This window comes from Alexandromys fortis, unplaced genomic scaffold, assembly GCF_014885135.2.
Source record: "Alexandromys fortis isolate MF-2015 unplaced genomic scaffold, M_Fortis_MF-2015_v1.1 scaffold_185, whole genome shotgun sequence".
Lineage (NCBI taxonomy): Eukaryota > Metazoa > Chordata > Mammalia > Rodentia > Cricetidae > Alexandromys > Alexandromys fortis.
The window spans coordinates 2,546,604-2,562,227 of NW_026068094.1; the positions used below are offsets into that span (position 1 = coordinate 2,546,604).

General features: G+C 36.4%; 1 protein-coding gene across 1 annotated transcript in view; it reads right to left on the minus strand.

The window, feature by feature from the left end:
- Nucleotides 1-15,624, minus strand: part of Iqcm (IQ motif containing M) — a 287,351-nt gene that overhangs the window by 66,572 nt on the left and 205,155 nt on the right. The window contains exon 11 of the mRNA XM_050123207.1: nt 4,322-4,483. Coding sequence (XP_049979164.1) covers nt 4,322-4,483 — 162 coding nt within the window. The remainder of the gene's footprint in view (nt 1-4,321; nt 4,484-15,624) is intronic.

Below are 15,624 nucleotides of genomic sequence, written 5' to 3' on the forward strand. Positions count from 1 at the left end.
ACAGATTTTAGTACTGACCATATAATTTAACTATCCTGTTTGTTATAATGGTTAGTAGAATTCATTATGTGAAATAGTATAAATTATATACTTGCAAAAATTAGACCTTATGATCTTTGTTCATTATCTATGATCTGAACTAATTTAAAAAAACTCATAGTAATACAATAATATGACTTCATTAAAATGGCCATTGAGAAAGGTATTTAAAATCATCTATTTGTATTCCTTAAATGGTTTCCCTGAAATGGAATGGCTTGTATATCCCATTAAGACAACTCCCATTAAAACTCCATGAATTATTGGGCTAAGGTATTCTTTAATATAATCTATACCTTCCAGAGTGAAAGCTAGCCAAGACACAAAAGACATAATTTAAGAAAAGAAATTTGCCATTTGTGTTTGTGGGGGGAGGGGTGCAGACAGAGGGTCGGGTTGTTGAAAGGCAGATGGCTTATAAGGAAAAATAACCAGAGGCATGTAAGAAAAAATAGCTTCCCCAAACAACCTTTCCAAATATGTTTAGTTAGATACGAATCCTTGAAAAATTGAAGACTGTTTTCTACATAGTCTATGATTATAAAATTACCATTAGAAGAAATTATGTGTGCAAATAAGCAACTTATAATTATGAAGGACATATTCAGCAGTCATTACACTTAAACACTGTTAAATTATGAATTATAGTGTTAAAATGCAGATGGGAAAGCAGCATCTCCAGAGGAGCCATAGTACTAACACTAATCTGTTATCAACTCAAGCTAAAGCTTTTGAATCTCTAGTAACTGTTCTTTGGTACTGCCGATGGCACATTGCCAAATCTACAGAGTGAAACCAATAAACACTAGTGTTTGCACCACTGAGTATTACCATGGGAGCACAACACAGACTGGCAAAGTGTTTACAGTCAAGGAGTTACTTGGAAAGCACTTCTGAAATAGACTGAACTCTTTTAAGGGAAATGCTTCAATTCTCTTCTCGGTCAAATTTATAACAACTATAATCAAATGAGACAAGACTCTGGTCATGTTCCCATTAAGGTGGAAGGAAAACTCAGCCTAGAAACTCGTGAGACAGTCCTCAACGTAGGACGTGAGCCACTGTCAGATTTCCTTTTCGTTTATTGTGTTATTATCCATAAACTGGCACTAAACACTGAACACAAATCTTTAGCCTAAAATGCGTCAAGTTTTAGTAATCTTAGGTAGAAAATTACAAGACAAGATACATAGAAATTGGAGTGTTGACTAATTTATAGGACTTTGAACCTTTGAATTAAATGCCCCTTTTCATCTTTCCCTCTTCTTCCGCTGGAGGACCACTGAGATGAGCACATGAATTGGCTTTCCTATACTCCAGCCTGACGGAATTCCAGTGCCATGTGACTCTGTGATTCTGGTTTAGTTAGCAGAGACAGTGCACACAGTGATTACTACTGAGCCACAAGCTCCAGACCAACACTAACCTTACATGCAAAGTTTAGTATACAAGTTTTAACACTTATGAAGAAAGGGATCTTTTAGAAAATATTGTAATTCTTTAAATATATCTTTAAGTTTCCTTTGATGACTTTACTGGGGTATTGATGTTAAACAATATGGCATACATTTACAGTGGACAATGTGATGAATTTTGACAGTTTGCCCATAATAACATTACACAACCAAAGTTCTAAGAATTTTTATCACTCTTAATTGTTTAATCCATTACCTCCTAACACTGGCCTACCTTCCTACACAACTATCAGTCTCCTTCAGTTGCTACGAGTTACTCCACTTTTTCTCAAATTGAATATAATCAGATTTACGGAACATCTAGCCCCTTTTGTCTGCCTTTGTTCATTCACAGAATTATGTCATGTATACATATTTTCATGCATTTCGTTAGCTTTAAGGGTTTTGTTGTTTTTACATATTTATGTATTGTACATCAATAGATCACAACCTCTGTCTTCCATCATCTGTAGTTGAGTACTCTCCTCTTAGGTAAATAGCAGTGTCTGTTTATGCTGAATGATACAATGCATGTTTAGCTTTCTAAAGAGAGTGATAAAGCTTTCTCAAAGACTGCATGACAATTCAGATTCACACCAGAGTATGGTGGTTTTCCAGCATTTGCACAGCCCTGCTATCATTGGAGGGCCAGCCTTCTACTATCAGCCATTTAGTCAGATGTGTTAGTACCCTATTGTGGATTGATATACGATTCCCTAATGCCTTTAACAGAACTCTGTCCCACTAAATAAAAATCGTTTTGTACCTTATATTTTTACTTAAGTGTGTATATATAGTACAGTGCATCGTTTTGTGGGATTTGACACATTTGTAGTAGTATGACACTTGTACACATTAATAAATATGCTGATCAAGATGCAGAAGTGGTCCATGACTCTGAGAATCCCTTGGGCAGTTTCTTCACGCTGGAGCACAGTAACAAACCTTCAGATCAATAAAGCACAGGCTGGGTTGTGGGTTGTGTCGGATTGTTTCTCCTTTTCACAACTGTCCCTTCAACAGAGCCATACAGCACATGGCTCTGAATCTGCCTCTTATTTATCATAATGTATCTGAGATTTATCCACACCATTGTGCTCTGTAAAAGCTTATTCCTATTTATTTTTTGAGTACTTTTGAGTACCATTATATAGCTGCAGGTAATTTTGTTTATCCATTCACCAACTAAAGGCCATTTATGTTTTTTTTCCAGATTTTATAGATTATGAACGATTTTGTTATACATACATATTGGTTTTTATATAAAATTATATAAAAATTATTTCACATATATATTCAGTTATAATAAATAAAAAGGCCATTAATTTGAAAGGGAACAAGGGGGCTACATTGGAGGGTTTACAGAAGGAAAGGGAAGGTGAAAAGATGCAATTATAATATCCAAACATGAAGAAACTATTTTTTAGATTTTTATTTTATCTTAAGCTACATATAACAATTTCATTTGTCTCCAACAATCACCTAGGAAGAGATGATCATATTTGGTCGATAGAGCATAACAAACATCATGAGAAATTTTGAGTCCATCATCCTGCATTTTCACCAGCAATATGTACTCCGTATCCAGGTCACACAGCACACTTGCAGTTTTTACTATCAGTCGTGTTTTTCAATAGATGACTGGTATTACCTCACTGTAGTTCTAATGTCTTCATTTTGTAACTAATCATACCAACAACATTTTCATTCATGTGACTGACAACTAAACACTTTATTTATTTAGCTTGAATCAATATGCAAAGTTAATTCATAGGACAGATTTTTCAGTACATACTGTTGGAAATTTTAGACATAAAATAAAATTTAAAATTTTAATATATACTTTGAGTCACATACAAAAATTTATTCAAAACTCATTATATACTAAAATATAAATCCTAAGGCTGAAATTTTTTAATGGTGTTTTAACAGTTTATTTTGAAGGTCTTTTAAAAACAAAGTAAAAGACCATCTGAGAAAAAAAAATTTTAATAGTGTTTTAACAGTTTATTTTGAAGGTCTTTTAAAAATAAAGTAAAAGACCATCTGAGAAAAAAAATTATAAAAAGAACACCTTTGCGACCACAAGTTCAGCCAGTATTTCCTGAAAATGACAGAAAAGGCATAAGTCATAAAGAAATAAAATGGTCCATTGGACTTCACAAAATAAAAATCTCTTCAAAAGATGCAATTTAAGAGAAGATGAAACATGCATTCAAAACATGTATATAATGCAGAATTTGTGCCCAGAAATATCAACAGAGACCTAAAGCTAACAATAATCAAAACAATTTTAAAATGACGAAAATGACTGAACAGACTTCACCAAATAAAAATTAAAATTGCAAATACAAAGATACAAAATATGATGAGTTACTTTGAACATGCAAATTAGAACCATAAAGGGATACCACTAGATAAATGTTTGTTGGACTTGCTAAACATAGAAACGCTGAACACAGTCAGTGTTAATACAGCTATGGAAAACAGCAACTTTTATATCCTAACTGGTGTGGGACATGGAATGGCAAGATCTCCATGAGAACACTATGGCTAAGAGAAAAGTGTGTGTATGCCTGTGCAGAGTACTGCATATGCTTATCCACAGAGGCTTTACATGAGGAATCGACCGTGGAAACAGCCCAAATGCTCATCATCCAGAAACAGCTTAGCACACTGTGTTCCCAATGTATGAATGAGGGCACAAAAGCACAAAATACACACATTTAGACCTGAAGACACACACAATACCCAAGAAGTAAAGAGGATGCTGTAGAGCATAAGGCAGCATTTCTTCTTCCCCTTAGGAGATAGAGCTAGCATCTTACCTATATACTTGTAGCCTTCTTCTCCATCCACTACAGGCCTCAGCCACGTAGACTGGAGTCTTGTGCTGATGTTCACTTTGGCTCCCTGAGGAGGGTACAGGGTAAATAACAGTTCTATTGCGTTGGACTTTTTGATTACTTCAGAGTATCTTCCTTGGCTGTCTGTGAAAGAGAAGAGAAAAGTGGGTGATTTTAAAGATTTACACATTTTATATGTCTTACATATTCAATACAAAAGATGAAAACTAAAACTTACTTATCAATTTTAGCATTATGATGAAAACCTGGGTTGTCCTGAATCAGAATTACTTTAACAAAAGTCATATTGCTCATATAGTCCTAACAAAAATGTATAAAGTAAGGAATTTGCCAATATTGAGCTTGAATACTTTTTTCAAAAAATGAAATTGCCAAAGCTACACAAAATTAAAATAAAAAATGAACAGCAAACTGTACATTCCAAAACACAAATGAAGAATTTTAAATTTTTAATAGCCATTAAACAGTAAAATCAGATATTCTGGCAAGATGTTGAATCAATATAAAGCTTTACAATGATAACGAAGAAAGAATTAGCATCCTTATACTAACTTAAAATAAAAAGATATACCAAGATTCTTTTCTTCAAGCATACTGTAACTTGAAGTGGACAAAGAACTGCCACAAGGTCTCTAAGGTAGTTCTACATCACATTTTCAAAGCACATCTCTAATGGGTCCTGTTTCTATAACAGGACTTCCAGAAACAGGCTTCCAGAAACTACAAACCTTATCATACAAGTATCATATTGTAGCAAGGAACTTTTATCAACTAAACATTACCTGTATTCAGAAGTATATCAGAAAATGGAAATGGAAATCAAAAATTTATCTGAATTTCAGAGCAAAACAATCTCTGGTTATGGCCTTAGGTTTTCTTTGGCATTTGTAATTTCAGATTTTGGCCAATAAGTCAGTGTTCTAAATCTCAATGGCTCCTGAGAAACTAAAAGGAGAGGGGAATTGTTTGAGAAGAGATGAAGAAAGATAATACAATAGAGGAAAGGGAAGGAGAAGGGAAAATTTAAAGATGCTTGAAAAAGACATAAGAAATCTTTATATTTATCTAAAAATTACATATAGTACATACAAGACTATATGTGTGCATATATAGTTTAAAAGTGAAATTACACCCTTTGGGGTAAAAATGCTTCCCCCAAGAGCCATAGAGCATCTAACAAAAGCCTAATACTATGCTGAAAATCCTCCCAAGTAGTTGGTTGGAGGATTCCAAGACACTCCCAAAACAATAGTGTCTATTGCTATCGCCTTTGGTTGCCTCCCAGAACTTAAAGATAAGGCTCTATTGCTGAAGACAATAGGATTCAGAGGGCTTGAGCTGTAACTGACCTCAGAGCCTCCTCCCCAAGGACTAGCTTTAATAACACAAAAGGTGGCATATAAGCTTCTAGTGTAGGGAAGCAATCAGTAATCCTTTTTATCTCTGCTGCTTAAGAACCATAACAGTAATATCTGATGTCGCCAATGGTAGAATAGTGGTAGTTACATGCTGGCAGTAACCGACAGCTCTCTAATGGGTTCAAGGCCCACTTAGAAGGAAGAAAACTATGCCTTGTATTGTAGCCCTCGAAAACTATGCATAGATGGTGAGATCATAGATCTTAGAAGATGAGCTGCTATGGTCACCTTTCTAAACCACTATCATTCCTAACTACATCCTCAACACTTACTGGTACACCCACCATGAAGTGAAATGTCACTCCTCATCAAAGAAGCTTCTTTTGCAGCAGCAGCAGATCATTACAAAAGGTATAACTAATCAAAATTCACACAACCACTGACTGTCGACAAGTGTCTGGCCTTGATAGATAAATCCACAACACAACTCCTATACCCAACGCTCAGAGACCAAGGTAGAAGAGGAGGCAGAAAGATTGTAAGAAGCATGGGACCAGAAAGTTTGCTGTGAGATTGTGCCTTCTAGCTATCACAGGTTCACCTCTATCAATCTCAACAACTTGGCTGCCTTTGGACCTGAACAAGACCAGCAAGAGTCAACATCCCAATGCAGACAGAAGGAATTTCACAGGTTTCTTCCCACAAAATGAAGAGAGGGATAATCAGTACTTGCCACTATGGCCACTATGCGGGTGATGAGCCCCTGAATAGTTAACTAATACTGGATGATATATAAATATAAACAGGCAGGCAACCCTAATAGGACTGCCACTTTCCGTGTTTAAATTTACAGTAGAATACATATATATTGAACTGTGATCCAAAGATCAAAGCTTAAAAACAGGACAATAGGAAATGAAGGTTTTTCTTCTGTTTGGTAATACCATGCATTCCTTAAAATGTTAACCCCCACCCAAGGCCATGGTCAATCATAGGAGAACTTTACTTGGGGCTACAGTGTAAACTCAGGGACTCAGACTGCTTCTACATATCATATACTTCCTACCACCCCACTGTTAGGTCAAAATACTTCATGCTGTATGCATTTACCTCACTTAAAATAAGTCAATGCCATAACTTTTTTTTGTTAGGCCATTTTATCCAATTTTTAAATATTCACTAATAAATTTAAAATGGAATATGACATCAGCTTATCAGTGTGAACAAAAATATAGTCCTTAAACAAAGTAAAGACAATGGAAGGCAGTCCTGTTCTTGAAGAAACTAAATGTTTAATTTGATTTTTCAAACTGAAATTTAAAGTCTTTTAATACTATTACTAATTAATTTTTCCATTTATTTTACATCCTAACTGAAGTTTCCACTTCCTCCTCTTCTCACATTTTCTCCCTCATCCTCCCTCTGTCTCCTCCCCCCGCAACCACTCATCCTCTGCTTCTGTTCAGAAAGGGGCAGGATGTCCGTGGGTGTCAACAAAGCATGGCATCAAGTATGTGTATATGAGTGTGTATGGTGTGTTTATGTCTATGTATGAGTGTGTGTGATGTCTGTGTGTATGTACATGAATGTGTGTGTGTGTGTGGTGTCTATATTTGTGTGAATGGGTGTGTAGTATTATGTGAGTGTGCAAGTGTGTGTGAAAGAGAGTAGGTGCACGTGGTTATGCGGTGTGTTTGTGTTACGTGTATGGGTTATGGGGTGGTATGTGGTGTGGGAATATGTGTATGAGAGTATATGAGGATGAGTATGTGTGCTGTATGGGGTATGTATATGTGTGTATGTGGTATGTTAATGTGTGTCTGTGGTGTGTATGTATGTATAGGTGAACAATACCAACATGATGGAGATACTATGACTGTCTTAGGGTTTCAATTGTTGCGAAGAGACACCATGACCACAGAAACTCTTATAAAGCAAAACATTCAATTTGGACTGGTTTACAGGTTCAGAAATTCAGTCCATTATCATCACTGTGGGACATGGTGTCATGTAAGCAGACATGGTGCTACAGAAGGAGCCGAGTGGTCTACACTTTGATCCATGTGCAACAGAAGGAGACTGTATGTCCCAGTGGGCATAGCTTGATTATATGAGACCTCAAAGCCCACCTCCACAGTGACACACTTCCTCCAACAAAGCTACACCAATTCCAACAAGGTCAAATCTCATAATAGTCCTAATCTCTATGGGCCAAGCATTCACACACATGAGCCTATGTGGGCCATTCCCAAACAACTTCAATAATACTATGATGTCTCTTAAATATTCCACCTTAATGACATGCTCTTCACTTTCATTTGATTTAAATGTTTTTTCATTTTACATTCCAACCACAATTCACCCTCCCTCCCTTCCTCCTGCTCCCTCTCCAACACTTTCCCCCTCCTAACCCCCCATCCACTCATCAGAAAGGGTAAGGTCTCTTATGGGAAGCCACCAAAGTCTGGCACATCAAGTTGAGGCAAGACCAAGGCCCACCCCCCATATTGAGGCTGGGCAATGTATCCCTCTGTAGGGAATGGGCTCCAAAAAAGGCCAGCTCACACTACAGATAAATTGTGATAACATTTCCAGTGACACCAAAGAGGTACCATTGCCAGTAACACCAAAGACTGTCAAAGATAAATTGTGGTACCATTGCCAGTGACACGAATGACTGCCAAAGCCACAGAACTGTCACCCACACCCAGGGGTCTGGTTGAGTTTCATGCAGGCCCCCCAGCTGTTAGTCCATCTTCACTTTTTCTTAATGCAATGTCTCAGGACATTCAGATTAAAGCCATTCAGATGACCTGACGTTCCTCTCATTCATGAAAACAATATAGTAACAAAAAATGTACAATAGAAGCTTTCATTAGGCCCATCATACAGGATTCATAAGTTTCATTTTACATTGCTTAGAAAGAATATGTAATAAATTTACTTCTTCCATTGGAAGTGAAAGTCTTCCCATTCAGTTAGAAACACTGGTATTAGTAAATTAAATTTGACTTAGACAATTCTCTTGCTTTTCTTATCACAAAATCAATACCCTTTATATTGTTTTAGATATGTATACATTGCCATATTAGATTTTGTGTATACATACCCTAAAGGTGATAAGGAAGAAATAAACCAATATTTAGTCATTAATACTATCGTCAATTTTAAAAGGCATATTTTGAAGAAAAACTGAAGCTTCACATTTTTAATATTTTTAATATTAGTTTTTCATGCTAATTTAGTATCACAGCAAAATGTAGTGTATGACAGACCAAATAAAGATGGAGCTATCCTCAACAGTTTTATCAGCCTGTTGAACAAAATGTGTGTGTGTGTGTGTGTGTGTGTGTGTGAGAGAGAGAGAGAGAGAGAGAGAGAGAGAGAGAGGTGTATGTCCATGGGGGTATGAGTTTGGGGGCTGACTGGGGAGTGAGTGTGTGTATGTCTTTCTGGGGGGTTGTGAGTATAGAGAGAGTGTGTATATGTGTGTTATAATATTATTTTAAGAAGTATTACATTTATTTATGCTGGGGCTCATTTGTTTAATGATGCAAAGATGTGCTGGATTCTTTTATGTTGCATTTGTTAACTCTATGAAACTGTGTTACTTTGTCTATCTAAAACACCTGATTGGTCTAATAAAGAGTGAACAGCCAATAGCTGGACAGAGAGAATGGACAGGTAGTACTGGCAGGCAGAAACTACGAATAGGAGGAAATCTGGGAAGAAGGATCAAGGAGGAGCAGGATAAGGAAGAGGACACCAGGGGTCAGCCACCCAGCTCTACAGCAAGCCATGGAATAAGAAGTAAAGAAAGGTATACAGAAAGATAAAATCCCAGAGACAGAATACTGATGGGATAATTTAAATAAAGAAAAACTGACTAGAAATAAATCAAGCTAAAGACAAGCCTCCATTTGTAATTTATTTAGGAGTTGGGTGGCAGGTCCCCAAAGAACCAAAGAACAAATACTATAAAAACAACATGATTCTGTATTTCCGTATAGGGCCTGTGAAAGCTGAAAAAAGAAAGAGAGCAAGAGGGAAAGGAAGAAAAAGGACAGGAGTCTTTTAAGAGGCACTGCTGTGCTGCTGCTGTCCGGGCAGCACTAAGTAGAAATGACAAACTAAGAAAAAATGTCTCTTGGCACTATAGGCTCCAACTTCATATATAACTAGAAAGGTTCAGAGCAGTTACTAGTCAAACGCACCTCCAACCAGACTGCGAGCTTTAGGCTTGGCTCTCAGGAACTTAGAAGCAGGTAGAGACAGCCAATAGAGCAGCTCAGAGGTCATAGCTTTGAAGTTTACAGTTTGCTCACATGGTCAAAAAAGACCAGAGATATGCAGTAAAACAGGTCCAGATGGCAAAATTTCTAAATAGTTTCCAGTGTGTTTTACAACATGAGTAGATGAAAGAAAAGGAAAAAGGGAAAGAGGAAGGAAGGAAGGAAGGAAGGAAGGAAGGAAGGAAGGAAGGAAGGAAGGAAGGACAGTCATAGATAGAAAGAGTTTAAAAATTAAGTCTTTAAAGAGTTAAGTAAAATAATAAAAAAAAAAAACAGGCCCCATAACCCTGGGAAATACACAGGGAGTCTGGTCCCTACATAGTACTATTTGATTTTGAATTTTTTTAACGTTGGCGAGTAAGCAACAGCTGCTAAGAGACCTGGAATTGAAAGAGAAACTGTTGAAATAAACCAGACATATACTTTAGGGATTTCTTAACTTTAAAAACGTCAAACAATGTATTTGTCAAATGGAAATCAAAAATGCTTTGGAGAACAGGGTTTGCTTTTGTTTTCCCAGGAAAAAAAAGATGCTGTGGATTTGTCCCAGGTTCACATGGATGAGCTTTCTTCAAGGGAGACCTCCTGCAACTTGGCAGGTGACATCTGTCAACACAGGTTATAGCTGGTCTTCCCAGGACTTGACCATTATCGCAGATTTTCTCAGGGACTCTTAAAGATGCCTTTGTCTTAGACAACAGGAAACAGCCTAGGAAAAAAACAATATCCATATTTTTGAGAGGTCAGTCATGGGAAGATTTTGGTTATTTGGTGGGATGGATGTCTCTCATATTTAGGGGAATATAGAGATATAGGATAAAAAGACAACTATTAATCTCAGATGTTTTGCAATGGTATGGATTTTGGTATGCTGATGCAAATTTAAAGTTAATTTTGTTACACTGTTTCTACTCTGGGGTACTGAGCCTATGCAGTTCATTTAAAAATGCAGTAAATGTACAAAAAAATGAGGTTAGTAGTAAATCTATAATAATCAAAATTATAGTCACATTAGGTATGTTTTCTAGATTAAATAAGTAATAGATAAATGGTCTTCAAACACTTCAAAGATTTATAGAATTTGGTGTTTTAAGTGTTTTGTTAACTTCGGTATTTCATGACAATGAGACACATCTGTTCCAATCAGCACTGATTTACTTCATAAAAGGATGATGGACATTGAAAAAACTCCATAGGAGTTTGCTTTCATTGTGGCAAGATTAGCCATTTTGGCAAGAAACTGTTTTTGCCTTGACTGCTTGACAGTATGCTGTATAATTGTATAAACATGCAGAACTCATAGCAAAGTGACTGTTGAACTTTGCCTGAACAAGGCATGACAATCCTTCGTGGTTTCTGCTTCATGGAAGAGTCTGCCAGACATTCTGCAGGATACAGAGGAAAGCAACTGATGAACTTTGTCAATACAAGAGAGAAAAGTCCTTTAAATTTCCTGCTTCACTGAAAAGTCTGTCAGATACTCTAGACTCGTAGGCTGAAGACAGATGCCCCAAAGTTGTAGAGGAACTTTAGGTGATTGTCCAGTCAGCAAAATGTCTCTGTTGTTAGAAAATATTTCACCCTTCTGAGTCTTTAATGAAGTTAAAGTCTAAATAATTAGAGGTTTAGTTTTCCTTAGTTATGATAGAAAGTTAATTAGGAATCACTAAGATAAGGTAGAAAATGGAATATTTTCTCTGAATTTGCTAAATACAAGTGGATTGGATATTATAAATGTAATTCTTACTTAGTAACTGTTTTTGTAGTAACATTGTTTTACTATGCTAAAGTTAAAACTTTTCATTTTTATTTAGACTAAAAGGGGGAAATGTTATAGAATATTATTTTAAGATGTGTTATATTTGTTTATGCTATGAAACATTTGTTTAGTGATGCAAAAATGTTTTCCATCATTTTATGTTGCATTTGTTTCACTCTGTGAAGTTGTATTACTTTGCATCTCTAAAGTAACTGATTGGTCTAATAAAGAGCTGAACAGCCAATAGCAAGGCAGAAGAAAGGATAGGTGGGGCTGGTGATCTAAAAGAATAAACAGAAGGAGAAACAGAGAGAAAAGAGATTAAATAAGAAGAAGAGGAGGAAAGGAGGACTCCAGCAGTCAGCTACTCAGCCACACAGTCAGACATGGAATAAGTAAGAAGTAAAAGATATATAGAAACAGAGAAAGAGAAATTTGCTCAGGGGCAAAAGGTAGATGAGATAATTTGAAGTTAAGGACATTTCATATTTTTTGTTTCTTTGTCAAAAATCAGGTGTTCAAAGGTGTGTGGATAAATATCTGGGTCTTCAATTCGGTTCCATTGGTCCTCCTGCCTGTTTTTATGCCAATACCAAGCTATTTTTAGTACTGTAGCTCTGTAGTACAGATTCAGTGCAATTCCCAGCAAAATGCTTCACAGACCTTGAAAGAATGGTACTCAACTTCATATGGAAAAGCAAAAAACCCAAGAGAGCCAAAGCAATCCTGTATAATAAAAGAACTTCTGGAGGCCTCACAATTACTATGACATTTTTATTTTAAACCCATCCGAATAGGAATGGCAATGGTCAATAAAACAAGTGATTACTCATGCTGGCAAGGATTTGGAGTAAAAAGAGCACTCATTCATTGATGGTGCGACTACAAACTAGTACAGCCACTATGAAAATCAATATAAGCAGTTTCAAAAGAAGATGGGAATCAATATACTAGATTCAGGTACACCAATCTTGGGCATATGCCCAAAGGATGCTTCATTCTACCACAGAGATAATTGCTCAGCCATGTTTATTGCTGTCCTATTCATAACAGCTAGAAATTGGAAACAATCTAGATGCTCGTTAATGGACAAGATATATGTGGTATGTTTAAGAGGTGGATTATTACTCAGACATTTAAAAAATGAAATCAGGAAATTCACACGTAAATAGAAGGAACTAAAGAAAATCATCCCCAGTAAGGTAACACAGACCCAGAAAGACAAATATGGTATGCTTTTGCTTATAAGTGAATATTATCTGTTAAGTCAATGAATATCAAGCTACAATCCATAGAACCACATACATATACACATCTTTACATACAGCTATGTATAGAGTAAGGTACTAGGGAGAAAATAAGAGATTAGAGGGGACAGACAGATCTCATTCATAAAAGAAAATAGAATAGTTATGAATGGGAGGAAAATAGGAGGATAAAGTAGAGAGGGTAGAGGGAAAGAGGGAAATAATGGGAGAGAAAGCTAAAATTAAGGGCCATTTGAGGGGTAGTATGGAAGCCTAATACAGTAGACATTTCCTAAAATACATACATATATGAATGTGATCTAAATAAAATCACCAAATAATTGGAGAGAAAGATCCCTAAGCAGCCATCTCTTGTTACCAAATAAAGTTTCCAGTACCATGAATGGGTTATGTTTGAGTTGTTGTCTAAAAGGTTCCCATGGTAACCTCCAAACAGTTCAGGTTGTTGCCAAGAATATGGGTTGGTATCGTAAATCTGACAGCCAAGAGCCAAGTCCCCATTGCTGAAGACATCACCACAACTAACTGTTCATAGAAAGTCAAGCTGGTTTCTTTACAGAGTATTTATCTGATGGTCTACTTTCTTTAGTACAGGAAGGTACTGTGCAATCTACCAAACCAGATGCCACAAACTGTCTGATTTGCAATGGTGTCTTGTGTGTAAGAGCTACAGAGTAATCCTGTCTCAAAAAAAAACAAAGAGAAGGAGAGAGAGAGAGAGAGAGAGAGAGAGAGAGAGAGAGAGAGAGAGAGAGAGAGAGAGAGAGAGAGAGATATGCTGGGGCAATGATGGCACAAAGCTTATGGGAGTATATACCCAGTATCTGATTTGACTTGGGGTCCCTCCACAAGACTGAACCTACTCCTGACGCTGCTTGGGTGGCCAAAAACCTGAGACTAGATAGGTCATGGACCTAGAACAAAATCAAACATTTCTGTTCTAAGAACACAGAAATAAAATGACTCCAGTGTTATTCTGCTAGAGTCATAGATCAACACCTTGCTCAGCCATCATCAAAGGAGCTTCCTGATGCAGCAAGATGAGAACAAATACAGGGACTCACAGATAGACAATATGCAGAGTGAGACACTTAAGAACACTCAGGCCTGGATTGGATGCCTCCATCAAATTCCTCCACTTAGGGCTCAGGGAACCCTGTGGAAGTAAAACAGGTGGAAAGAATATAAGAGCCAGAGGTGATAGAGGACACCAGGAAACAAGGTCCCCTGGAACAACAGGATCAATGCATAAATGAACTCACAGATATTGAGGTAGCAAGTACAGGACCTGCATGGTTCTGCACTAAATGGGGTCTTAGAGTTAAAAGAAGTGGACACATGCCTTATCCCTAACCCACAAACAATATCCAATTGATAATCACTTGCAAAATTAGTTTCTCCAAGGGAGTCTCACTGGTAAAACAAACTATTTTAAGGGTAGGCTACATGCCCAGCAGTAGATGGACAACAGAAAATCAACCCAGTGCCTCTGTGTCTCTATCTGGTTTTTGTTGTCTTTTCTTGGGCTCTTTTCCTTCTATTTGCTTGTGTTTTTTTTTTCTATTTGGATGTGTTAGTATATATTCTGTCTTCTTTTACATTATTCTTATCCCTCAGAAGCCCTGATTTTCTAATGAGAGACAGAAAAGGATAGATCTGAAGGGGAGAGAAGATGGGGAGGAACAGAGAGGAATACAGGGAAGAGATACTATTATCAGGGTATATTATATGAGAAAATTTGTATAAAATTATATGAAAAAAAATATTTTCAATAAAAGAAAAATTATAAAGAAGTCACAGCTTAGTTATACCAAAAATGAAAATGATGTGACCTCTATATTATAGGGGTGTTAAAATAACAAATAATACTATAAACAAATAAAATCACTGTGCTATGTGTACATAAGACATGTTTGTGAGTGTATGCCTGTCTAGGTGTTGAATATGGGCCTGTGTGCCACACTGTTCTCGCAGAGTTAAGATGTCATCTTTGGATATTGTTCCTAGTTTAAGACAATGTTCCTCACAGATATGTACACTGGGCTAGCTTCAGCTTCCAGGGTTTGCCTCCTGTTTCACTGTTAAAGTTTCAGATTACAAATGTATGCAATACTGCTCTGATTCTGCAGCACTGAGTGTCCTCGCCAGTCCTGAAATGATTTCTAGCAGGTAAAAACACTCAGCTTTATATTCACTTGAATAACATCTATAAAATTTTGACAAAATATGATAAACAAAAAATTGTATGTACATGAAAATACAATAAAACTTCACCCATTTGGAAGGAAATAGAGCAGATACAAACTCTTCTAGGAATATAAGATATCAAAATATATTTTGTAAAAATATAACCAACAAAGTTGAATCCAAATAAAAACCTGGCTAACAATATAGCCTTAGAATAGAAACTGTTAATCACTGAGCCACAAGATCAAACATCTGCAGAGCCTATAGAAGAAGTACAGGTTTTAGAATATTTGAAAATGTGTCTTAAAAATCACAAGACATTTTATCAATTGGGGAATGCTTGGGAAGAATGATAAAGGGAAATATACATCAAAAATAGAAAGTAAAGAATTTTTACAAA